We start from the raw sequence: 25,515 nt of genomic DNA on the forward strand, positions 1-25,515 counted from the left end.
GCTGATTATCTGAGATCGCAATAGCGATTACACATGCAGTCTCATTGCGAAGCTATGCTTACGATTGCAATCGCAACGCCATACACAGTCTAACATAAGGACGCCCACTTTACCTTACACACATCCGTAATACTTCGCAAGACTGCGTGCGTAATCGCAGTTGCGATCGCTACTGAATCAGGTCCAAAGTGCATCGCTTTGGTTTTTCCACTCTGGACAGCTGCATACGTGTTTGATAAGGGCAGTTGTGTTGCATTGTGATTCTTCCAAAGGGAACTGGATGGTCCTCTTATGTAGTCACTGTTGTCATTAATCATGGCATTCAATAGCTGGGGGAACCAGAAACACACACTGCTAAGTGTACAATTCTCTCCGGCGCTCCCAGCCAGTATCGTGAGCGCTGACCTCGTGGGACCCTTCTAGTGATCACGAGCAATATACCCCCAAGTGCTCGCAGCCCTGATTTAGTATTGAGAGCAGTTGCGATGCAATTAGGGGCTTTTATGGTTTGCATGGACGCAATCTTCTGGACACATTCCCTTCCAGAAGCGTTGGGAAAATTTGTGGCTCTGTAGCTGGTGTAGAACTACATGTCGCAGCACAACATTGCAGGCTGGAAGGTCACTCTAGAGTCTTTCATAGCTGGAAAGCCCTATGTTACCTTAGCATGCCATAGAGGGAGACATTTGGCCAGTCCTGTGATAAGACGCCAGTGGAAAAAGATGGAAAATGAAAAAGCAGACCCTGTAAACTACATAGATCTCATACAGTAGTACTTGTAGAAAGTTTCAATCTCCTCCACTTCTAAATTTAACACTTTTGTGGGCCATTCAATACAGCAACCTTGTGACGCAATGTTGTGCCATGACCGGTTATAATAAGTAAAAAGGGGGTGGGGGGTTACCTCTTATTAGTCTGGGCTGGGAGACCATTACTCCTCAAAATCCACTCGTAACTGGAAAGTTTCCAAGTAAGCTTAATAGGCTTGCTTTGTTACAAGTACTTGTGTACTATGAATTTGTCTCTTCAGTTATGGCCTTTTATTTAATTTTTTCATTGCAACTCTATTGTTCCGTCCTACATAAGTATTTTATCATCCTTTTTTACGTTCTTTCTATAGCCCAAGCCCACCAAGGGAAGAATGCGTATCCATTGTCTGGAGAATGTCGACAAAGCTCTGCAATTCTTGAAGGAACAGAGGGTCCATCTGGAGAACATGGGCTCTCATGATATTGTAGATGGAAACCACAGACTGACTCTTGGGCTTATTTGGACCATCATCCTCAGATTCCAGGTGACCTGTACACTGAAAAGGGGGCTTGGACTGCACACCTTAAGTTTAAACATAATAGGTGCTGCCATGCTGAGACTTGTAATACTATTCAAGGGATATAAAATGCAGGAGCACACTCTAGGTACTAAAAACAATGAGTCAAAATATATTCTAATAAACTCTACAATTAACATTGAGTATAAGTGAGGTTCTTAGTACATGTTTGGCCATCCGCCACGTCAAGGTGAACCCCATAAGAGGTCCCGAACATCCCTAATAACACATTAAGTAAAATTTATCTAGTACTTACATGTAATAGTGCCCATTCTAATATGACAGAAATGTAGGAACCTGGGCTGCTGATTAAAAACACTTAAGGGCAGATGGATGGGGTGCAAATACAAAACCGAAATACCAAACCGAATACCAGCCTTCAAGTGTACAATATATACACAAATATACCTGTACTTTGACCCTAGACACATGGGCTTCAGATTTCAGCAGTGGTCCTATTATCTTTTTCTTTAAAGAGGCAGAACATTAAGTCATTTTCTAACTTTGACGTTGGTACTTTGACACCGTCCTTTTTATGTTTAGTTGAAATTAAACCCATTGTTTTCATTTTTGTTGTGATTTTATTTTTATTTTTTTCTTCATTTTTAGTGCAGTATTGTAAAGTTGTCACCAGCAAAGTTTCTTGCTTTACAAAAAGAAATAATAATAAATAAATAAATAAAATAATAATTCTGTCAGCCAATGGTAATGCACAAGCTTATGCTGACTGAGCGTTTCTTTACATTAGATCCAAGACATTCGTGTAGAATCGGAGGACAACAAGGAGAAGAAATCGGCTAAGGATGCCCTGCTTCTGTGGTGCCAGATGAAGACAGCTGGGTGAGTGGAGATTAAGAGATTACCGCAAAAGATCTTCTTACAGAGTTTTCACAAAAAACAATTGCTCTGGCTACAAACATGTCCTTCCCTAACTGGATTACTACAGAACACAAATGACTATTATTTGGCAAAATAACCAGGATTGGGTAAACGTGTGAGGAAATACACGCACTCGTGGCAGCTTTAATTTCCTAATCCGGCGTGCTGTTAACTCTTGTGGGCGCGCTGTTAGTAAGGTTTCAGTGTTTGCCCACACCACACATCAGTGCAGCACAGAATAGTGCTCAGCTTACTCTGTGCCGGCATTACTAGATGGGATTCATTACGCAGTTGGTTTACTGATAGTGTAATTGTGCTGTAACCCACAGCACAGTTAAATAGCTTTAATTACTCTCATGGAAGTTAATCACTTCAGTTCCGGAGCTGGGCTTACTCCTCTGTTGATTCTGCTATCCCAAGCGAGGAGCTAGCCTGGAGGGCGCGGCCCCTTGTGATGTCCTGGGACAGCCTGGTAGCACTTCCAGCGTGTATGCTGTTTGTAATAAAAAAAGAATCCTAATACCACAAACTCAGCAAAATGGATCCTGCCCACATTGCTACTCCTGGCATCAGAAGGTTGAGGAGAGAGCGGTGATGCAGAAGCACGTACCTTTATCTCTCTATATGGCTGTTATTAAGACAGTATGGCGCTGACAGATGTGACTTTTCTGAAGGTAGTTTTGCCTTATGGGGTTAATGGGATTTAGTCCCAGTCACAATATCGAGACATTACAGAGGTAAGTTATTGGGGTTAGGCACTAGGGGGAGTGTTAGGGTTAGGCTGCAGGACGGGATGATTGTGGTTAGGCTGTGGGCCTGGAGGATTAAGGTTAGGCTGCTGGAGGGGAGGGTTAGGGTTAGGCTGCGGGAGGGGAGGGTCAGGGTTAGGCTGCGGGAGGGGAGGGTCAGGGTTAGGCTGCGGGAGGGTCAGGGTTAAGCTGCGGGAGGGTCAGGGTTAGGCTGCGGGAGGGTCAGGGTTTAGGCTGCGGGAGGGTCAGGGTTAGGCTGCGGGAGGGTCAGGGTTAGGCTGCGGGAGGGGAGGGTCAGGGTTAGGCTGCTGCAAGGGAGGGTCAGGGTTAGGCTGCTGCAGGGGAGGGTCAGGGTTAGGCTGCGGGAGGGGAGGGTCGGGGTTAGGCTGCGGGAGGGGAGGGTCAGGGTTAGGCTGCTGCAAGGGAGGGTCAGGGTTAGGCTGCTGCAGGGGAGGGTCAGGGTTAGGCTGCGGGAGGGGAGGGTCGGGGTTAGGCTGCGGGAGGGGAGGGGTTAGGCTGCTGGAGGGGAGGGTCGGGGTTAGGCTGCTGGAGGGGAGGGTCGGGGTTAGGCTGCGGGAGGGGAGGGTCGGGGTTAGGCTGCGGGAGGGGAGGGTCGGGGTTAGGCTGCGGGAGGGGAGGGTCGGGGTTAGGCTGCGGGAGGGGAGGGTCGGGGTTAGGCTGCGGGAGGGGAGGGTCGGGGTTAGGCTGCGGGAGGGGAGGGTCGGGGTTAGGCTGCGGGAGGGGAGGGTCGGGGTTAGGCTGCCGGAGGGGAGGGTCGGGGTTAGGCTGCCGGAGGGGAGGGTCGGGGTTAGGCTGCCGGAGGGGAGGGTCGGGGTTAGGCTGCCGGAGGGGAGGGTCGGGGTTAGGCTGCCGGAGGGGAGGGTCGGGGTTAGGCTGCCGGAGGGGAGGGTCGGGGTTAGGCTGCCGGAGAGGAGGGTCGGGGTTAGGCTGCCGGAGGGGAGGGTTAGGCTGGGGGAGGGGAGGGTCAGGGTTAGGCACTAGGGGAGAGTGTTGGGGTTAGGCTACGGGACGGGAGGATTAAGGTTAGGCTGTGGGCCTGGAGTATTAAGGTTAGGCTGCGGGAGGGGAGGGTCAGGGTTAGGCACTAGGGGAGAGTGTTGGGGTTAGGCTACGGGACGGGAGGATTAAGGTTAGGCTGTGGGAAAGGAGGGTAATGGTTAGTTAGACTGCGGGATGGAAGGGTTATAATACTTACAGAAATCTTTTGGGATTCTGACTGCTGGGATGCCACTGTCAGTATTCTGACCGTCGGCTTCCTAACCATCAGGACCCATTACCCAACCCGTGGTTCATCGGTGAATCACATGTGTGCTATGGTTACTATGGCCTTGGTTTTATACTACTTTTGATTATATAGCTCACTTTTATTGAGGGAGTGTTCACCCCAGGGGTACTACAGCAAAGACTCCTGAAAAAGGTGAATTTATCTTGCTGGGGGTGGCAGAAGAGTGTCAGCTCCACCCTGACCCAGGTCTCCGAGTTATCATTCGCCATATACTTAATGGGTGGCCCAAAGGGAAATTTCGTGGGCATGTTGATCCAATTTGCATAGTTCTGCCCCACTCCGGCCACTGTGAGAGGACAGGGGAGGACAAGAGATGACTTTCACAGAAATTCCTGAAAAAATAACAATTATGATGCTATTGAGAATCTCACTTTATTTGAACCCAAGTACCGTGATGTGAGCTAGACGATGGCTGTGTCTTTATACAGCAGATTGTACAGCTGGTCTTGAGTGTTTAGTGCAGCGATTTTCAACCGCTGTGCCGCGGCACACTAGTGTGCCGCGAGCGGTTCCCAAGTGTGCCGCCGGGAGATGCCCCCCACAGCTGTATCTATTTATTTCCCTAACTTTGTGCCGGGGCAGCGCTGAGCTCTTCCACGTGGCTCAGCCGCTGCCCGGGCCATACCAATAGAGACGCGGCGGCGTGACATCATAGGTCACGCACGCCGCGTCGCTGTCCCGCCTGCACAGTACTTCACACTGCTGATGAGCAGTGAATATGACTGCTGCAAGCCTGCACCAACCGGCGCTGAGGGATTGAAGGATCTGCCCAGTAACGCTACCGAGGGACAGGGAGCTCCAGGTATGGGGTCTATATGTATTATGTTGCTATCTGTGGGGGGCAGTGTAAATATGTTTTTTTTTATGTGGGGGCAATTTGTATTATTTTGCTGTCTGTGGGGGCTAGTGTAAATGTGTTTTTTTATGTGGGGGCAATTTATATCATTTTGCTTTCTGGATAGTGTGATGTTTTTTTTGTTTTTTTTTAATTTGTGGGCCAGTTTGTTTTATTTTGCCTTCTGGAGGTACCAGTGTAATTGTATTTTTATGTGGGGACTATGTGTATTATTTTCCCTTCTGTGAGGACCAGTATGATTGTTTTTTTTTTAAATGGGGGCCAATGTGTTTTATTTTTGTTTTATGTGGAATCCAATGTGCTTTGTTGGTTTCCGTGGAGGCCAATAAATGTGCTTTAATTTCCCCCCGTGGGGACCAATGTGCGTGTTTTTCTTCATGGGGGATAGATGGTGTGCCTTGGTACTTTAAAAAATTTGTTCGGTGTGCCGCGAGTTCAAAAAGGTTGAAAATCTCTGGTTTAGTGGGTTGGCGAGCTTGGCTTAGTAGCCATCATATATATTGGCATGTAGTGCAATGTTGTATCAATAAAGACTGCTCCATATAACCGTTCCTGCTCTATGTACATCTCATAAGTTATGTCCATTTGTTTTTCAGGTATCCAAATGTGAATATACATAACTTTACAACCAGCTGGCGGGACGGCATGGCATTCAATGCACTCATTCATAAACATAGGTGAGGGCGTATAGAAGGCTTTGGGCTGTGCTGCCATTGTGATCGTCTTCAGCTCTGTTTACCATGACAGTTATGTTTCCTAAAATCTGCTATACTTCTGTCAGAGCCTATATTAGACATACTGTATATTTGTTTTGAATGGGGTGTGGTGGGGTTTGTAATGGTTTTGTGGGATATTTTTGTTATACACCTTGGGGTCAATTAAATTAGATGCGAGTCCTCGCACTGAGAATTACATTTGCAATCCAATTCTGAACTCGCATTCATTTTTCATGTTTCAAATTCATGTTTTTTTGTGAAGAAGGTAGGGAAAATCTCTATTCTAAGGTATTAGTGAGAACACTGTGCAGATCATCTGGTACACCCCTCCCAATGAGTAGTCATGCACTTGGAAGTGTTTAAGTAGCATAATTCGTCCAATAAAGTAATGTTGGTTTTAAGGTAAATTTCTCTATGAAGATCAGTAATGGGGTAAATGATGTGAGACAGGTATGTGGAGGGGTAAATGATGTATGACAGGTATGTGGAGGTGTAATGATATAGGATCGGTATGTGGAGGTATAAAGGATGTAGGACAGGTATGTGGACGGGTAAATGATGTGAGACAGCTATGTGGAGGTATAAAGGATGTAGGACAGGTATGTGGAGGTGTAAATGATGTGGGACAGGTATGTGGAGGTGTAAATGATGTATGACAGGTATGTGGAGGTGTTATGATATATGATAGGTATGTGGAGGTGTAATGATATGGGGCAGGTATGTGGAGGGGTAAATGATGTGAGACAGGTATGTGGAGGTGTAAAGGATGTGGGACAGGTATGTGGCGGTGTAAAGGATGTGGGACAGGTATGTGGCGGTGTAAAGGATGTGGGACAGGTATGTGGCGGTGTAAAGGATGTGGGACAGGTATGTGGCGGTGTAAAGGATGTGGGACAGGTATGTGGCGGGGTAACCCGTAGAGGGGCAGCACCCCTCCACAGCATCCCAATTTCAGCGGGACAGTAATGTCCCGCTGTTCCACCCGTGGGCCGAAGTGGCCCACGGGTGGTCAAATCGGGAGTTTGGGGACCCCACCACCGCAGCTGTGCCGGCCCCCCGGAGTGTGAATGGATGCGCGTGGCAACCATTCACTGATTGCAGAGGGCTGGTGGATGCCCAGCCAGTGACAGAGTGCTGGGCTTTACCCCCAGCCTGACATTATTTGGAGGCGTGCCATGCGGGCACACCTCACAATAACGTCAGACGGGGCGTGGCCTATGGTAATTAGGCCACGCCCCAAAATTTGGTCGCGTGCAATGTTAGGGCGCCTTCTCAAGGGCCGGCACGTTGTGCTCCGAACCCTGTAGCCGGCCCTGATTGCTGGCAGTAGAAAGGACCTGACAGGCTTCCTGATTCAAAGTAAATACTTAAAAAATTAGAGAGAATAATATAAAAACATCTAATCAAAATAACAAATATAAAACTATAATAGATGTGTATATATAAAACTCTTAACTGTTTCTAGACTGTACAAGTCTTAATACATTTGGTACCAACGTAGGGCCATATTCAGTTAGCGGCTACAAAAAAGGGCAAAATTTTAGACAAAAATAAAAGCGAAAATGGAGAAGAATACTGGAGAAAGATTTTCTTCATACCAGAACAGGAGGAAAAAAAATGCAAAATCCCCATTTTTGGCTAAAAATTTGGGGATTTCTTTTCAGAACTTTTTGGACACCAAACCCCATAAATCCCGCCCCCTTATGATAAATTACCACAAAAAAAACAAAACGGAATTTGTGTACTTTGGCAAAAAACGACAGCGCAAATCTTGGGCGAAAAATAAAAACCTTTGAAAATTATAGCAATTTTTTTTGCAGGAAATTACTGTTCCACGTAAATTGGTGGTACGTTAAAATGGGTGCAAGTATATTGTCGTGTCGTAAAAACGCAATTTTAAAAACCGTTAAAAAAAATGCTTGCATCGACCATGTGCGATGTTTAAAACACTTGATACATCCATACCACCCCCCAAAAAACCAAACCCAATACGTTAAGACCATTTTCAACAATTTTTTATTTCTTTTTTTCGCCTAAAGTTTGCGGTGTCGTTTTTCGGCAAGGTACGCAACTTATGAATTATTTTTTACGGTATTTTCTCATTAGGGGGGTGTCCAAAGTATTCTGAAAGAAATCCCCACATTTTTAGCCAAAAATAGGGATTTTGCTTCTTTTTTTTTTTCTCCTGGACTGGGATGGAGAGACCTTTTCTCTAATTTTGTTTCTCCATTTTCGTCTATTAGCTGTTTTTTTGCCCAATAATTTGCCTTTTTGGGGGTCCAAAAACGCTAATTGAATACTTCCCATGGTTGGGGAAACTATATACTTGCATTTCTACAGTAAAATTGTAGTAGGGTGTACTCTAGTGTAGGGTAAAATAGCAATGGGAAGAAGCTTGAAAGCGGGCATATTTTTAGTTTGCTAATTTTGCCCAATTTTGTCATCCACCCTGGGTAATGCACATATGAATAAACCGGGCTGCCAAAAGACAGCTGGCCCAAAGGCAAAAATGTGAGACAGGTATGCAATTCACTTAGATGGTGGTGCACAAGCTGAGGTAGTGCACATATTGTCAGTGCGAGTCTCCAGATTAAGCAATGTTGCTGGCTCAGTTTACTTACATTTTGTAGATTCATAGATTGACCTATTTTTAAGGTGGGAGTGTGATTATTACAAAATAAGTGATTTCTTTAAGTTTGTACTCTAGGGGGTATATTTAGTAACCAATCAGGTTCATCTTGCATGTCTAGCACCTTCTAGAAGAAAGTAGCTAGAATCTGTTTGGTTGCTATGGGCGACATCTCCACATCTAAAAACCTGCACTGGAGTAAATATACCCCTTGTAATACTAGATGGATCTGAGGAGTGCCAAGGGTTTATTTACTAAAGTGAGAGTTTTAGAAGCGGAGATGTCAATAGAAACCAATCGGATTCTAGCTATTTTCTAGAAAATGCTAGTTAAATGTTAAGTAGAATGATTGGTTGCTATGGGCAACATCTCCACTTCTAAAAACTCACTGTAGTAAATATACCCCCTAGGGTCTTGGCTTGGTAAGCAGCAGATCTTTCTTTTGGACTTAAACTAAAGGGGAATTTCCCTAATGAGTTCCTCCGGTCGATATAGCTGTAGGCAGTTCGCATTGGTCGATATAGCTGTAGGCAGTTCGCATTTTGTCAGGGTTAGAGGCCTTCAGAGACAATAGTTCATTATATGCCAGGAAATATCCCTTATCCCCGCTATTAAGTATGCTGTTCATTCCTGTTATTTATCTCTAGTAGTACGTCATTTTGCCACCATGGTCTTCTATAATTCAAACCATTTGTTGAAGATCCAGGGAAAGGACTTTGAATTGGAGGCCAATTTTCAGGAATTTATCCTGCAAAGCAATACGTTCAGCTAGATCTCGTAGCATGTTTACCATGTTGTATATGCTGTCCTGTCGCATGATTTCACCTCTGCCATGCTCTTGTCCTCCACACAGGCCAGACCTCATTGATTTCGATAAACTGAAGAAGTCAAACGCACACTACAATCTGCAGAATGCCTTCAACCTTGCGGAGCAGCACCTGGGCCTCACCAAGCTTCTCGACCCAGAAGGTGACGCAGCTAATTTATACATACTGAGTAGAACATAAAATGTCCCTTTTACATTTGACTATTGAGAACGAATTGATGTTACATCAGTGGAAGATGATGCCCTATTTAAGGGTTGAGCATATTCATAATGTCCAACATGGTGGTAACATCGTCCTGCTTGGCATGATTAGAATGTTGACAAAGCATTCCTTCCTGGTGGTCCATTGGTGACTTGCCTGATCTGCCGGCTCCAGAAGTCATCCTGGTCCAGGGGTCAGCTGACCCTGTCTTCTGGCTGATTCTGCGGCACATCCCCTTCCTCCGCAGCTTAACTCTAACCCTACCCCTAACCCTCCACTCCCGTACCGGAAGTCACTGTATTCAGATATTCACTAAGCCACATACACCAGAGTGCTTATTCACTTTACTCTATAGGTATAGGTTAAAGTGAACCTGGTAAGAGTTCACTCCGTGACTTCATGAATAGTGGTAGGAGGTTTGATTGGTACTAATGGTTACTTTTGTATAAAATTTCTCAAAATTATGTCTTACACAAGAAGCGTTCTACAGCACAATAACAGGGGGGAGACGCAGGTGCACACTATAAGCACTAAGGATTTCAATGATCAAAATATTTATTATAAACTCCAACAATGAATATGGTTTTTTAAGTTTCTTAGTACATGTTTGGCCAAATATGTTTGCCCGCCTACCACGTCGCGGTGAACCTCATGAGGTGGGTCCCTAAAATCCCTAATACTGACACATTAAATAATTTATCTAGGACTTACCTTTAATAGAGCCCATTGAATGTGTGTACTGCAATGTAAAGGACCCACTCCAATTAAAATCACCTGAGGCAGGTAGGAGAAGTGCCAGCCCAAGAGACAAGGAGGGGCTGGGCTGCACATCCTAATCTTAAACATAATAAAAGGTGCTATCATGCTGAGACTTGTTGTTCTCTCAGAAGTATTAAACTGATTACATGGTGCAGAATATTTCTTTGACCATTATAAAGGCAGCACAGACTGTGCAATGGTTAGCATTGCTGCCTCACAGCACTGATGTTGTGGGTTCGATCCCCACTACGGCCCTAACTGTGTGGAGTTTGTATATTCTCCCTGTGCTTGCGTGGGTTTCCTCTGGGTGCTCCGGTTTCCTCCCATACTCCAAAAATATACTGGTAGGTCAATTGGCCCCCAATAAAAGTTAACCCTAGTGTGTAGGTGTGTGCATGCGATAGGGAATATAGAGTGTAAGCTCCACTGGGGCAGGGACTGATGTGAATGGCCAGATAGTCTCTGTACAGCGCTGTGGAATATGTGTGCACTCTATAAATAACTGGTAATAAATTATTAGGATAAAATGATCTTGCATTCCATGTAGAGTTTAATGTGTATTGGAGGTTTAATGCTGCTTGTTCTGTGTTCTAGATATCAGTGTGGACCATCCAGATGAAAAGTCCATCATTACTTACGTTGTTACATATTATCATTACTTCTCAAAGATGAAGGCTCTGGCTGTGGAAGGAAAACGTATTGGAAAAGTAAGTTTAAAAAAAAAAAAAAAAAAAAGTAGAAGAATTTAGTACTAGCAGCATAAAACACTTATTTCAGCCAGAACTGTTGTGATTTAGAGTTTTACATTACATGCTGACAAAATGTGCTAATGCTGAAAAGGCCGTTGTGTAACCAGACCGTGGTTCATCTTCATTTGTAGTGTTGGTGAGACTCTGGGATTCTACTTACAACCTGAATATTATAGTTTATGGCCTAAATCTTTGGTTCTGTGCCCAGAACCTTTCTCCATATTCTTAACTGACGCATCTGGTGATGGTGTAACGAATATGCATGTTATAATTGTTAGCAACCATTACAACTTCAATGTTGATGGTTTTTACACAGGGACACCAACAATACTTAACTGGGATTTCCAGCCCAGCCCATTGTATGAAGCAGTTTCTCCTGCTCACTGGGGACCTCTGCTGGAAGAGCTGCTGACCAGGAGGAACGACCAATGTACTTTCAGGAATGGCAGCCAACTCTTGATTGGATATCGGCAGCACTTGCCCAATGAGATGCTGGCTGTCATTTAGTTATCTTGTCGAATTCCTCCTCCACTTCTACTCCTGTAGTACTTCTGCAACTATCCAGCAGAGGTCCCCAGTGCAAGGATTAAGCAGCTACTTCATAAATATAGGGGGGAAGGTCTACTGATCCTGGGCAATGCAGTTGAACTTTTCGTATTGTAAAGGACACACTTATTTCATATTTCTCAGGATCCACCAGTAGCCTTGGTTTACACATTATGTATAGTAGGTTGCAGTTCTTTCTTTATACTTTGTTGCTGGGTCTCTACTGCTCTAATGCCGCAGTACCTAACACTGTACGGTCTACGCTAACCGTGCTTCATCTGCTTTTCAGGTGCTGGACAATGCAATTGAAACTGAAAAGATGATTGAGAAATATGAATCCCTGGCCTCTGATCTTCTGGAGTGGATTGAACAAACCATAATCATCCTGAACAATCGGAAGTTTGCCAATTCGCTGGTCGGCGTCCAGCAGCAGCTACAAGCTTTCAACACCTACCGCACAGTGGAAAAGCCACCAAAGTAAGGGTGCAATAAGTCTCGGCATGCATTGACTTCAGGGGATCCTGTTGCCGCTGGTTACTAGACCATTTTTATGTATAGGGTGTATTGAACTGCATTACACAGACAGTAATCACTTATTACAGTGTAACGAGGGCTTAGATGTCAATCCTGCATCGGTGGTATGACGTCAATGTCCCGCTCCCTCAAACGAGGTCTGCACATTGTAGCTATGAGTGGAGAGCAGATGTGGGCTGAGTCCAGGAGAACTCCCCAAAATTTGTGAGCCCTCCTGGACACTCTGGGAGAGTGAGCAAGTATTATTTTGGTCAGCAAGTAAACTAGTCTCGTGCTTAGGACAGCAGCAATAATTGTGTCTATTAAAACAGGTCTGGTATGTTTGGTCGACAGTTATATCAACAGGCACCAGGTCACCATGGTCACTGACCATGTCGACATTTCATGTCTGCACGGATTACATGTCGACATAATAAACTGATGACCTAGCTTCCCTGGTGTCCCTGCGGTCACTTATGTGGTCCAAAAGGCTGCAGCAATTCTAGCGTGGCTTCTGGGACCCCATGGACCTGAGACTGTCACATTTTCGTCGCAAACCACTGACGGAGGGGCGGTTTAGATTAGCGTTTTAACCCTAATCCCTAACACTCCCCCTAGATCAGTGTTTGCTAACCACAGTTTTAGCATGCCCTAATAGCAAAACTGTAGCAGTGCATGCTGGGTTATGTAGTTCCATAACAGCTGGAGTGTCAAGGTTAGCCAACACTGCCCTAGATCCTAATCCCTACCACTAGTGACTAACCTCTCCCCCTAGTGACTAATTTGCCAACCACCACAGCCTAAGTATTACCCTCCTGCGGAGCCTAACCTTTACTGTTGGCATTCTGAGAATGTCGACACTTCACATGTTGACATTGTGGACTTGTCAACATTCTGAAGGTGCTGACGTGTTAAGCCCCGTCTACATTGTGATGTCGACTCGGTATCTGTCAACCATCTGACTGGATCACATTAATACTATTTTTATTTTTTTGAAATACCCTATATTCAAAGTAAACTTATTGCAGATGGGATTACTGGAAAGAGAACCATGTTGGTGCACATATATTGGGGCTAATTCAATTGAATGTGATTTTGTTTAGCCGCGGGGATGAGTCCCCAGAGCTATTTAATTGTCTGCATCGCGACCAGCACTTAAGTCGTGAAATGCAGTTTACCGCGCCTAATGCCCGGGGCTTAGTCGCAGTAAACTGCATTTTCCGACTTGAGTGTTGTATGCAGTGCTCTTAGCGTACACACACTAAGGACGCAACTAGCATCACTGCATCGCGCCTCACGAGGGTACGAGGAGAAATCCTCTAGTCGCGGATTTACAGCGCGGCCAATTGAATAGCATTGGCCACTCATTCTTGGAGCTAGACTCGCGTTGCATTGAATTGCCCCCATAGTTATTTAGGACGTATTCGATCACAACGCCTAGGCTATACTGGCAGTCCTTGTGTAACGGTCTTTCTCCACTTGACTGTAGATTTACCGAGAAAGGAAACCTGGAAGTGCTGCTCTTCACCATTCAGAGCAAGATGCGGGCGAACAACCAGAAAGTGTACATGCCGAGAGAGGGCAAGCTCATCTCCGACATTAACAAGGTGACGAGTGATTTTCCCTTAGTTACTGTTTCCTCATAAGTTGTGTTTTTGTTTGTTTTTTTTCTTTTCTTCTGACAAAAGCAAGAAGCGACCTTTGAACTCCCCTAATCCTGCCCACTTGGTCTTTAATAAAGTCACGTGACTGACATGGAAGGATGAGCGTCCGTAAAGACAAGACACCAAGATATGAGGGGTCATCTCATACAAGCAACACGTCTCATTTTACATTGAGTTATAGTTACCCCGCTGACCTCGCCATCTCTGTATGTGACAGAATTGCTGGGGCTTTATTGATGGGATCGATAACTGCATTTAGAGCACACTTCATCCCGCAGCGCAACTATCTAATACACATTTGATATCGTCCTGTCCTGTCTGTCTTTGCAGGTTACGGAAAGTTTGTGTTGAATCAAATGTTTCAGTAAACATTTTATTAGTTCTCTCTTACTCAAAGCTGGCACAGAGGATTTTATCATGGGGTAGAGAGTGTGGTGCGGGAGCTTGGGCAGTTTTAAAATTCACATGCAGGACCCTCAAGCTCCTTAACCTCTAATACCCCCTTGGAGTCCGCTGGGTGCTTCAGTTTTTAAAGTGCCTGCCGGAGAGGTGCAGTGTTTTTAGAGCTGTTTTGTTACTTTGGCATACCTCCCAACAAATGGAAGTATGGAAGAGGGGCTTCAGTGCCGTTGTCCATTACTCTGGGGTGTGCCCAGCGCTCCCCAAGCAGCTGAGCTGCCCCCAGCCTCACCCCCCGCATATATTTACTTGCCGCTCTGAGTGCTCCCCTAACTGCAGCCTGCAGGTGGAACGACAGGACAGTACCCAAAAAGCGGGACTGTCCCACCAAAAGCAGGACGATTGTGGGGTATGTTAGGGAAGCAGAGATTCCCCTCCAGCTGGCCGTTGCTTGCACAGCCATGGCAGGGAATCGGGAATGGGCAGTGGGGAAGTCCTGTAGGCAGTATCTCTTCCTAGTCCCAAAGGAAAAAAAAATATTCTAAGCTCCTTTAACCAATAAAAATATTGTAATAAAATTGGGTTAAGGAATGAACTAGATATCAGAATCGCAGCTATTTGTGGAAAATTTAAATCAGGCCTCATTGCTTTCAATTTTCTTTTTGTATTCTAGTCACTCCCCGCTCATCACCATACCCTCTCCTGACCTCCACTGCTGCGCCAGCCTCTTGTAACGAACGGCGTGCTCTGTCACTGAATGCATGCTAAACTAACAAGTGCTCGTCTGACAGGTCTAGACCTTGGCTGCTCTTTGTCAGTCTGAAGCCCCAGCACTTGTTAGATTAGCCGACATTCGGGCTAGGAAGAGCTGGCGGAGCGCGCTCTGTCACATGGAATTTAGGAAGTGTTTGTATTTCAACACCGTACACATGAGTGGATGTCTGGGGGGGGATGAGATGGTAACAAAGTGTGTTAGTATGCAAATATAAAATAAACCAGACAACTGCACTTGTGCATCAGCTTGCAGTACGCTATAGGCTGACTGATTTTTATTTTTTAAATTCATGTTAACCCATGTTTAGAATTTTTATGTGTTTTTTACTTCATCACATAAGAGTTTTTATAGGTTAGCCTTGTGTTATTTGTCATTGTAGATCATATTGGTTTATTGATTAACTTAGGTGTCTTGCATCCCCACGGATTGGTCATTCGCACCTCTAAATTTACAGATTATTTTGTGTGTACATTAATTGTTAAATATTGTTTTTAGCCTAATTTTGCAAATGTTTCACATTTAAAGATTATCTGTTCTTTTTACACACTGTAAATGGTATAACGAGGCACGGTGTCACACACACCACTGATGTTAGCAGTGAATTGATAGACTGCAGTCTCAGCTCACAAAATGGCTGCCACCAATGTAAATAATAAAGGATAGATATACTAATGGGCAATTTTGTTCAGGAGATATCAACCTGAACCTTTCAGTGCATTAAACATAGGGTTATTTTCAAAATCATGGGTTTTTACTCTGCTGAGCAAAAATGTCTTTCCAAGTCAACTGAATGGGCAATGCATGTCAAATGGAGTGGCCATTAGAAAACGGGAAATGCTCAGCCAGTCATGTGCATGTGCTAGTAACTTGAGATTGGCTGAGTAGGCTCTGTCCTCAGACCCATTGAGAATGATGGCGTTACTGTGGGAACTATTCCAGCGTACTCCGGCAGTCAAGGCATGCTGGTCCTTATAATTTCATATTCGTATTTAAGGTGATTGTGTGTGTGTGTGGTTCTTGTTGTTTTTCTTTTTCCAACTTTTAAAAATTAATTCATTTAAATCCATAGTGCACTTCTATGGGCATTCTCTGTCCATTAAAACACATTTTCCATTTAGGTTGACTTTGTTGTGATTTATATGTGTATTAGGCAAATTGCAAGTGAAATTTACCTTTATATAGGTCCTCCCCCCTAAGTGTGTTGCTTTTAAAATATTAGATCGCAAGATTTTAGCTGGCTTTTATACTATAGTTGATGCTAATCCCATTACATGTTACAATAGCTACCTTTTCCGTGAATTGGATTTTTTTTTTTATTAAATGTAGAAAACAGCACCTTGTCTCAAGAGATTACACGGAGCAGTGAGGTTAAGAACTGCTTGCCCAAGTTTGTGACTTTGTCCTTCAGTAGTTTTTTAAAATGATCATAATGTACAGGATGGTGTGCTGCTAGCTACAGAGATCACTGCAGCCATTTTTTCTGATATCTGGCACAAATTAAATCAATATTCATGACCACGTTGACTCCTGCGCTGTTTATTGCAGATTAGCCTCCTGCTTTCTCAGAACTGGCTGTTCACACCACCTGCAGCGATTGTCTTCTGTTTATAGAGATGAATTCATGATCACCAGACAGTTTTTTTATTTTTTATTTTTTTTTTAAAACCCCCTTTGCCCAGGCCTGGGAAAGACTGGAAAAGGCTGAACATGAGCGAGAACTGGCACTGAGGAACGAGCTGATCCGACAGGAGAAACTGGAACAACTTGCGCGAAGATTCGATCGCAAGGCCGCCATGAGAGAGACCTGGCTCAGTGAAAACCAGCGTCTGGTGTCTCAGGTATGATCTAATGGTTTTATAATAAGCAGGCGCTATAACATCTTATCCAATAATCTGTGTTCTTCCCAGAAAATCTTACCAGGCGGGTGGCATTATGGAGTTAGTCGGGTGGGGAGCAGACTCTTGCACTCTTAAAATTAACTACAAAGACTCTGGAGTGTAATGCCCACTACTGGCTGGACAGAATACTCTTAAATTGGTTATGCAGACCCTGGAGGTTATTGCCAGCAACATGGAAGAGCACAATGAGTTTGTGCAGCTCTGACACGTGCAGTAGGGCAGATGAGGTGTTATCTTGTCCCGGCTACATATCTGTACCAGCCAAACGTCAGCTTAGTACCTAAATAATTTGAGTAGTGAGTCACCGAGTATGTAGTGGAACAATGTACAGTGAGAGGACTGAGTCATAACATAGCACCACTGATCTAATCTGTGTTCCCACTTGAAGCATTAAAAGTACATTACAATATGAGGTAGGAAGAGCACGTTTGCACTCTGGCTGTTTGCAAGGAGGTGTTCCCTCCACTCTACCTGTCACTCTAATGCTACGTCATACTGAATGGGAGGGATTGAAATAAGAGTGGGACGGACAGTGAGTGGGAGGGATTGAATAAAGGTGCATACACACTAGACGATATGCTCCCTGAGCGATATCGTCTAGTGTGTCACCGGCAAGCTGTGCTCAATGTCGTTCATGACATTGAGCACAGCCGCTGAACGATATCATTAACGATATCGTTCAGCGCCGGGCTCTCTCCCCCATTCCCTGACATGCAGCAACCTGACGAGATCGTCAGGTTGGCCTGCATGTCAGCCCGATGAACGATAATGACGAACGGCCCGCGGGAACGCGCGTCGTCGTCATCGTTCATCTTTTTGGGCTTAAAAATGGACGATAAAGTGGACGACTGAACGATAACGATATCGTTATCATTCAGTCGTCCACTTTATCGCCCAGTGTGTACGCACCTTTAGGAGTGGTACAGAAGGTCAGTGGGAGGGATCTAATGAGGAGTGAGACGGATTGTGAGTGAGAGGGATCTAATGAGAAGTAGGACAGACTGTGAGTGGGAGGGATTTAATGAGAGGTGGGAGGGACCGAATAAAGAGTGAGAACAGCTGCCTACTGCCGTGATCGGCTGTCGGTCATGCACATTGAAATGGATTTGACAGCTGGGTGGTTAAGGAAGAATGTCAGGCAGCGCATCCATGAAAATGGTGCCTTTGGGGGAGAACATTGACATTCTCGCCTTGATTAGATTACATGAACTAAAAAATTTCTCATTGTACAGAAGGGGGATTGAATTTCATAGATGAAAGAATGGACAAGTAATGCTAAAAAATAAAATCTATTACAGTGTATGATCTTTTACGTGGATAAATCACTTTAATTCAAAATGGATGTTATGAGCTATGTAAAATCGTTGTTTTGCTTTGAGCAAGATCTGTCAGTGATCGTGCTGAGCAAAAAAATTGTGGGTCCCACCTTAAGACAATTGTGGTCTTAACGTGCGTACACACTGGGCGATAAAGTGGACGACTGAACGATAACGATATCGTTATCGTTCAGTCGTCCACTTTATCGTCCATTTTTAAGCCCAAAAAGATGAACGATGACGCGCGTTCCCGCGGGTCGTTCGTCGTCATCGTTCATCGGGCTGACATGCAGGCCAACCTGACGATCTCGTCAGGTTGCTGCATGTCAGGGAATGGGGGAGAGAGCCCGGCGCTGAACGATATCGTTAATGATATCGTTCAGCGGCTGTGCTCAATGTCATGAACGACATTGAGCACACCCTGCCGGGGACACACTACACGATATCGCTCAGGGAGCATATCGTCTAGTGTGTATGCACCTTTACTCCATTTTTGTGGGTCCCATCACATCTTATGCGTGGGGAGGGCAGGCAGCGGTTGGGACAGTGCTGGGGGCAGGTAGCAGTTGAGGTAGACAAAGGTTAAGGGCAAGCAGCAGTTGGAGTAGACATGGGGGTAAAGGCAGGAACGTTGGGGTAGAGGGAGGTAAAGGCAGGCAGTGCTGGGGGTAGTACAGAGGGTAAGGGCAGATAGCAACTTAAATTAGTAGTCGTAGTAGCAGCCTGTCTGTTATATTTCCTTCAGTTATCTCACAAAATGGATTACTGTAGTCTTACTATGTCGTCTGTTCTCATAAGGACAACCTTGTTATAATGCCAGTTTGGCACTGTATATTAATATAGGAGTATTAAAAGAGAGCAGTGTAAAAGTAACCAGGGTCCAATCCTACAAGTGTGTATTACAGCTGCAGATCAGCATTGTGCTGAGGGTACAGTGCATGTCAGCCGTGCACCCCAGCATGCAGCCTCATAGCCATAACCCTGGTATTAATGACAACCGCAGCCAGAGCTTCCAGTAAACTGGCTAGGGACTGCTACTTGCACAGCAATAGGGTGACCATGAACCGTACCACAATTATGTAGAGAAGTCCAGAGAGCTAGGATTACCCCCATCTGTCAGCATTGGTGGATATAATGTAACTGCTGCCTTACTTGTAAAGCCGTAGGGGGAAGAGCGAGAGAGATGTGAGGAGCAGGAAGGGGGTGGATTGCTCAGCCCGACTGTCCGTGCCTCTAGAACGTAGTGAAGCTTCTGAAAGGGGGCGTGCCAAGCGGAGAGGAGCTTTGCTGTGAGATCAGTGGGCGGGTTCATGACACTGTGCTGTAAGGCTGTGCACGCAATAACGAGGCTACATGATCCGCTGGTCAGAGATATGTTGTGAAAAGGACCGCTCCTGTCTGGTCCCATATCAATTCTGCACAGTCCCCAGCAGTCTATTACTAACTGTGAGGAGGGGAAAAAATTCCACAACTAATCTCCCCGGCGGCGCCATCTGACAGTGTCCAGGTTCGGAGCAGGAGCTACTCTCCTGCCTGTAGTGCCGCTGCATGGCTCCACCTCTGCCTTTTATAGCCTGCAGCTGGGCCAATATACAGTGGCAGCCAGGGATTGGCTACAGCAGAGCGCGTTCCGGGGACCCACCCATTTTGGAAGATCCGGTCCGAAAAATCGGGTAAAATACACACTATAGAGCGTATTTGCCATCACTGTCTGTTATTTTGATCAATATAATAGGCCGTCACCCTTGATCCTATATACACAAGCCACGATGCTACCAAATATGGTATCCTAATGGTTCTAGTTACTTTAAGGACAGCATGTCTCTTCTTTCAGGCTGTTGCCCACTATTGCCGGTCTTCCCTCAATACTAACGCCTGCTCATGCATCCCGAGTCGTAATAACATCTTGTGTGTTGCTTTTCAATGTTACAGGATAACTTTGGCTTCGACCTCCCTGCCGTGGAAGCCGCCACCAAGAAACATGAAGCCATCGAGACTGACATCGCTGCCTATGAAGAGCGCGTTCAGGCGGTGGTGGCCGTAGCGCGAGAACTGGAAGCGGAAAACTACCACGACATAAAACGCATCACCGCTCGCAAGGACAACGTCATCCGACTGTGGGAGTACCTCCTGGAGCTCCTCCGGGCACGGCGACAGCGCCTGGAAATGAACCTTGGGTTACAGAAGGTTTTCCAAGAAATGTTGTACATTATGGACTGGATGGACGAAATGAAGGTATGCTGGTGCTTTTGGTAAACTGAATTCTCCGTAATTGCTGATCTGTATGTGCAGAAGAATAGGAGCAGTATTTGGGTTCACCAAAATCACACAGTGCCAGGGTATTTCTTGAGAAGGTGTGGTCAGACCAAGAGGCCACATCCGTTCCCATGATGCTACATCCAATGACAGTGCCACAAGGTATAGTGATAACTGCTGTACGTAATCTCGATGTGGCTCTTGCCGATAGGTTCACAGAAACATTCATCCTTCTTAAGGTAACTTTCATTACTTTAGAAGGTAGGCTGACTGGGCTGAGAAGCCATAAAATTTTCTTGCACTACTTTGTACCACCAAAATCTTTAGCATCTTATCTGTACTGAAAATATATATAAAGAATTTGAGTAGTGCTCCAGAGAATGTTTTTCCTAAGTACCGTGCCAGTATTGATCTGTGCCATCCAATGCCCACCCGGTTTTCTTAAGTTATAAAGATATTAAGGTAGCATTTTTGGACTTTTCCTCACCGCTGAAGGTCTAATATGCCAAACTGTTCAGCTGAATTGCCAATAAGAAAATGATTTATTAACCAACTTGAGAAGTGTTATATAAAAGTTATTACTGTTTAGTTTTAAATGACTTTATATGTATGAAAGTGTACTGTGATCACAAAACACATTAATGCATGTCTTCTCTGTATAGGTGCTTTTATTGTCTCAAGATTACGGGAAACATTTGCTGGGGGTTGAGGATCTGCTACAGAAACATGCCATGGTAGAGGCGGACATTGCCATTCAGGCAGACCGGGTGCGCGGCGTTAATGCATCGGCGCAGAGGTTTGCCGCAGGAGGAGAAGGTAAAAAGCCAGCTTCATCTAAATAGAAAAAAATGACTATATAAGTAAGTGTTCCTCCTTATAAATTGTAGCCAGGTCTCCGTCCTGCCCCACATGATTTACAATGGCCACCTGGGCACCAGATAAGGATGGTCAGGAGTGTGCCCCGCTTGAATTACAAGGGGCACCCGCCAAGGGGATGGGTCAGCAGTACTTAACCCCTGCTGTTCCATGTACTGGGGGAAGGAAAATGTTACGTGTTTTATTTAAAGCAATAAATGTGTTTTAACTGTATGTGTGTAAATAAGTAAAATGCACTTACCTTAACCTTGTATCCAAGTGTAGATGAGACCCCACCCCTGGTATCTGCATTCAGTGAGCGGTCACGAGGGACTCCCCAGGCAGCTTCTGTATCGCCGTGATCTCAGGAGATAAGGGTCACAGAAAGCAAATTGCTGCCATGGAGCTCTAACTTAGTAGAGGGAGCCTGCTTCCCCAGGGACTGGCTACTTCTCTCGGGAACACCATATTTAGCCAGAGGGAGCACATTCCTTTGAGGGAAAGGTTTCTGGAAGTAGGCATTGGAGGGAAATCCTCCCCCTCTCCAGACTTCCAGGCACAGGTGCAAAGGGCACTCCCCGTTGTCCATTAGGCAATCCTGGACGCATACCCAGTAAGCCTAAAATCGCTAGATGTGTGACCCCCTATGAAGTTGCATGTGACTTTGAATCAGATCCTTAATCTTTAAAACCACCTTGAGGTGGATATTTGTTTTGAAATAGTTTTTCCATCCATTGTTTGTCTCCTTAGTTTAGGTTTTATTGGGCATATGGTGCTTCTGTAGTGTACAGTATTATCTTAAATGTTAAAAGAGTAATCTAATAAATGCACTTAACTTTCATTTTCTGGCTCTTTGTTTAGGCTATAAACCCTGCGATCCACAAGTCATTCGGGATCGTGTGGCTCACATGGAGTTTTGCTACCAAGAACTCTGTCAACTGTCAGCTGAAAGACAAGCACGTTTGGAGGAGTCAAGGCGTCTGTGGAAGTTCTTCTGGGAAATGGCAGAGGAGGAGGGGTGGATTAGAGAAAAGGAGCAGATCTTATCTTCTGATGACTACGGAAAGGATCTAACCAGCGTCATCCGTCTACTTTGCAAGCACAAAGCGTTCGAAGACGAGATGAGTGGACGGAGTGGTCACTTACTGCAGACCATCAAGGAAGGCGAGGAGATGATTGCTGAGGAACACTTCGGATCTGAGAAAATTAGAGAGCGAATAGAAGATATTCAGGAGCAGTGGGCTCACCTTGAGCAGCTATCCGCTATTCGAAGGAAGCAACTGGACGAAACCTCCAGTTTCCACCAGTTCCAGGCCGACGCAGATGACATTGACGCCTGGATGTTGGACATTTTGAGGATCGTGTCTAGCAGTGACGTCGGGCATGACGAATATTCTACTCAGTCCCTAGTAAAGAAGCACAAGGATGTAGCTGAGGAAATCGGAAGTTACAGGTCCACCATCGATGCTCTGCACGAGCAAGCTGCTGCCCTTCCCGAGGAGCAGTTTGAGTCTTCAGATGTGCAGAGCAGGTTGTCTGGGATAGAGGAGAGATACAAGGAACTGGCTGAGCTGACACGGCTGCGGAAACAGGCTCTGCAGGATGCCCTCACTCTGTACAAGATGTTCAGTGAAGCCGATGCCTGTGAGCTCTGGATTGATGAGAAGGAACAGTGGTTGAACAATATGCAAATCCCAGAGAAACTGGAAGATCTGGAGGTTATCCAGCACAGGTAACCATTGTAGTAATATAGTCTTTGTGTCTGTTTTCTACAAAGCTTTATAAAAATAATAATAAAAAAAGATGTTAAACGGCTGTCTGTTCTAATATTAGATTTGAAAGCTTGGAGCCAGAAATGAACAATCAGGCTTCAAGGGTAGCTGTTGTGAACCAAATTGCCCGTCAGTTGATTCACAGTGGACATCCAAGTGAGAGAGAAATTAAAGCACAGCAAGACAAGTTGAACACCCGGTGAGTTTACAAACGCGGTCCTCTAAACGTCTGCTTTGCTTAAAGGCTTCTGTACGTGATATTTTTATTTCTCCCTGTACATCATGACCGTTCTGCTCCTATTTCATGTTGATTTTATCCTTTTTGTTTTGTGCTAGATGGAGTCAGTTCAGGGAACTGGTTGACAGAACTAAAGATGCCCTGAGTTCAGCCCTTAGTATTCAGAACTACCATCTTGAGTGCAATGAGACAAAGTCCTGGATTAGGGAGAAGACCAAAGTCATCGAGTCCACCCAAGAGCTGGGTAATGACTTGGCCGGAGTTATGGCTCTCCAGAGGAAGTTGACTGGTATGGAACGTGACTTGGCCGCCATTGAGGCCAAATTGACTGATCTCCAGAAAGAGGCTGAGAAACTGGAAGCTGAGCATCCAGACCAAGCTCAAGCTATCATGGGTAGGCTTGCCGAAATTAATGGAGTTTGGGAAGAGATGAAAACAACCCTGAAGAACAGAGAAGAGTCACTTGGAGAAGCCAGCAAGCTCCAACAGTTCCTGCGTGAATTAGATGATTTCCAGTCCTGGCTATCGAGAACCCAGACAGCTATTGCCTCAGAAGATATGCCAAACACTCTGGCAGAAGCCGAAAAGCTGCTTACTCAACATGAAAACATTAAAAATGAAATTGACAACTACGAAGAAGATTACCAGAAGATGACAGACATGGGTGAAATGGTGACACAGGGACAAACTGATGCACAGTACATGTTCTTGAGACAGCGGCTCCAGGCTCTAGACACCGGATGGAATGAGCTTCATAAGATGTGGGAGAACAGGCAAAACCTCCTCTCTCAATCCCATGCCTACCAGCTCTTCTTAAGAGACACCAAGCAAGCCGAAGCTTTTCTTAATAACCAGGTATGTGAGTGAAAGTCCAGAAATGCTCCCACTGAGGGTACAAGGTGGACTACACTGTTTTGCTTTATAGGTATTTATGTACATGGCATAGGGATTAATTCACTCTTATGCTGCATTTTACCCTCTTTTTTTGCGTTTATCTAATGTTTTTTTATTTAAAGTAGCATTTTCTGTTTTTGTTGTAGTAGTTGCTGCTGTTTGATATACGATATATAGTTGGTAAATGAAACAAGATGACCAAATATTGTACAAATGCAAGAGCAAAGTACTTGTTGTCCTATGATCGGCTTTTTTTTTTTTAATTCCCATAAAGGAATATGTCTTAGCACATACCGAAATGCCAAATACCCTGGAGGCGGCTGAAGCTGCCATCAAGAAGCAGGAGGATTTCATGACTACCATGGACGCCAGCGAGGAAAAGATTAACGCAGTCATTGAAACTGGAAGGAGACTGGTTAAGGATGGGAACATCAACTCTGATAAAATTGAAGAAAAAGTTGACTCAATTGACGACCGGTAAGAATCTGATGATGATTGCTCTCGTGATTTACCCCTGTCCACTTACACTGCAGGACGCCTCTGTTTTCAAAGTGGCTTCCAACTAAATCATTGCTTTGGATCAGTGGTTTAATTGGCTTGCCTGGCCTCAGGTGACGGTCATTGGGCGGCCAATTGCAAAATAATCAGAAACGATGTGAGTTGAGTGAAGGGGGAAATAGTCAATAGATGACTTGGTGAGAAATGTAGGCAGATCTGCAGCTCTGTACAAGTTTCACTTTTAAATAGATTTGTTAATGTCATGGGGCAATTTGCACCTCTTTAAAGAGAACACTCATTGGAGGTGATTCAATTCAACGCGAATTGAATAGCGCCGGGAGGGAGCTCTCGGAGCTATTAAATTCAGCGCGCTGTGTGGTCGGAGAATGCAGGTGTTAAGGCGCGGTAACCGGCATTCTCTGACCAAAGTGCCGGGCGTACGGCTGTTAGCGCCTCGCTAAGCAGAAAAACAGCTGCACGCCTGGCACTTTGGTCGGATCTCTAGAAGAAATCCTTAACCTGCCCAAACTGTGCGGTGAATTGAATTCACCCCCTTGAAGTCTACTAGTCACCATGTATATACAGATTCAAGAGTATGGTAAAAACCCGCTATACCTCCATGCTTTCTCGGTTTCAAAAATGCTTCCTTTGTTTTAGTTCTTTCTTTTTTTTTCCAGCTGGCACTTTCTCCTAATGCCAGTGGCTCCAGTATGCAAATGAGTGGCGGGACAGATTTCTCAGCATTCCATTAGTGTCAGGCTAAAGCCAGCATAGGATAATGCCTAGGAGAGAGGGGCAGTGGGCGGGTGGATTTGAATATAAATGTTCTGATGGTAACAGCCATGTAGTATATTATTGTACAGATAAAATAGACACAGGTGTAGTGTAAGGTT

General features: G+C 45.0%; 1 protein-coding gene across 2 annotated transcripts in view; it reads left to right on the forward strand.

Moving 5' to 3' along the window:
• SPTBN1 (spectrin beta, non-erythrocytic 1) overlaps positions 1 to 25,515 on the forward strand; it is a 187,540-nt gene that overhangs the window by 124,006 nt on the left and 38,019 nt on the right. For both annotated transcript variants that reach the window (XM_088478000.1, XM_088478001.1), the window contains 14 exons: positions 1,121 to 1,294; positions 2,076 to 2,167; positions 5,714 to 5,794; positions 9,316 to 9,431; positions 10,844 to 10,956; positions 11,834 to 12,021; positions 13,547 to 13,664; positions 16,575 to 16,733; positions 20,042 to 20,344; positions 21,028 to 21,181; positions 22,082 to 22,952; positions 23,054 to 23,191; positions 23,329 to 24,085; positions 24,399 to 24,601. In XM_088478000.1, coding sequence (XP_088334126.1) covers positions 1,121 to 1,294; positions 2,076 to 2,167; positions 5,714 to 5,794; positions 9,316 to 9,431; positions 10,844 to 10,956; positions 11,834 to 12,021; positions 13,547 to 13,664; positions 16,575 to 16,733; positions 20,042 to 20,344; positions 21,028 to 21,181; positions 22,082 to 22,952; positions 23,054 to 23,191; positions 23,329 to 24,085; positions 24,399 to 24,601 — 3,467 coding nt within the window. The remainder of the gene's footprint in view (positions 1 to 1,120; positions 1,295 to 2,075; positions 2,168 to 5,713; positions 5,795 to 9,315; positions 9,432 to 10,843; positions 10,957 to 11,833; positions 12,022 to 13,546; positions 13,665 to 16,574; positions 16,734 to 20,041; positions 20,345 to 21,027; positions 21,182 to 22,081; positions 22,953 to 23,053; positions 23,192 to 23,328; positions 24,086 to 24,398; positions 24,602 to 25,515) is intronic.

Source organism: Taudactylus pleione, unplaced genomic scaffold, assembly GCF_031769625.1.
Source record: "Taudactylus pleione unplaced genomic scaffold, aTauple2 ptg000206l, whole genome shotgun sequence".
Lineage (NCBI taxonomy): Eukaryota > Metazoa > Chordata > Amphibia > Anura > Myobatrachidae > Taudactylus > Taudactylus pleione.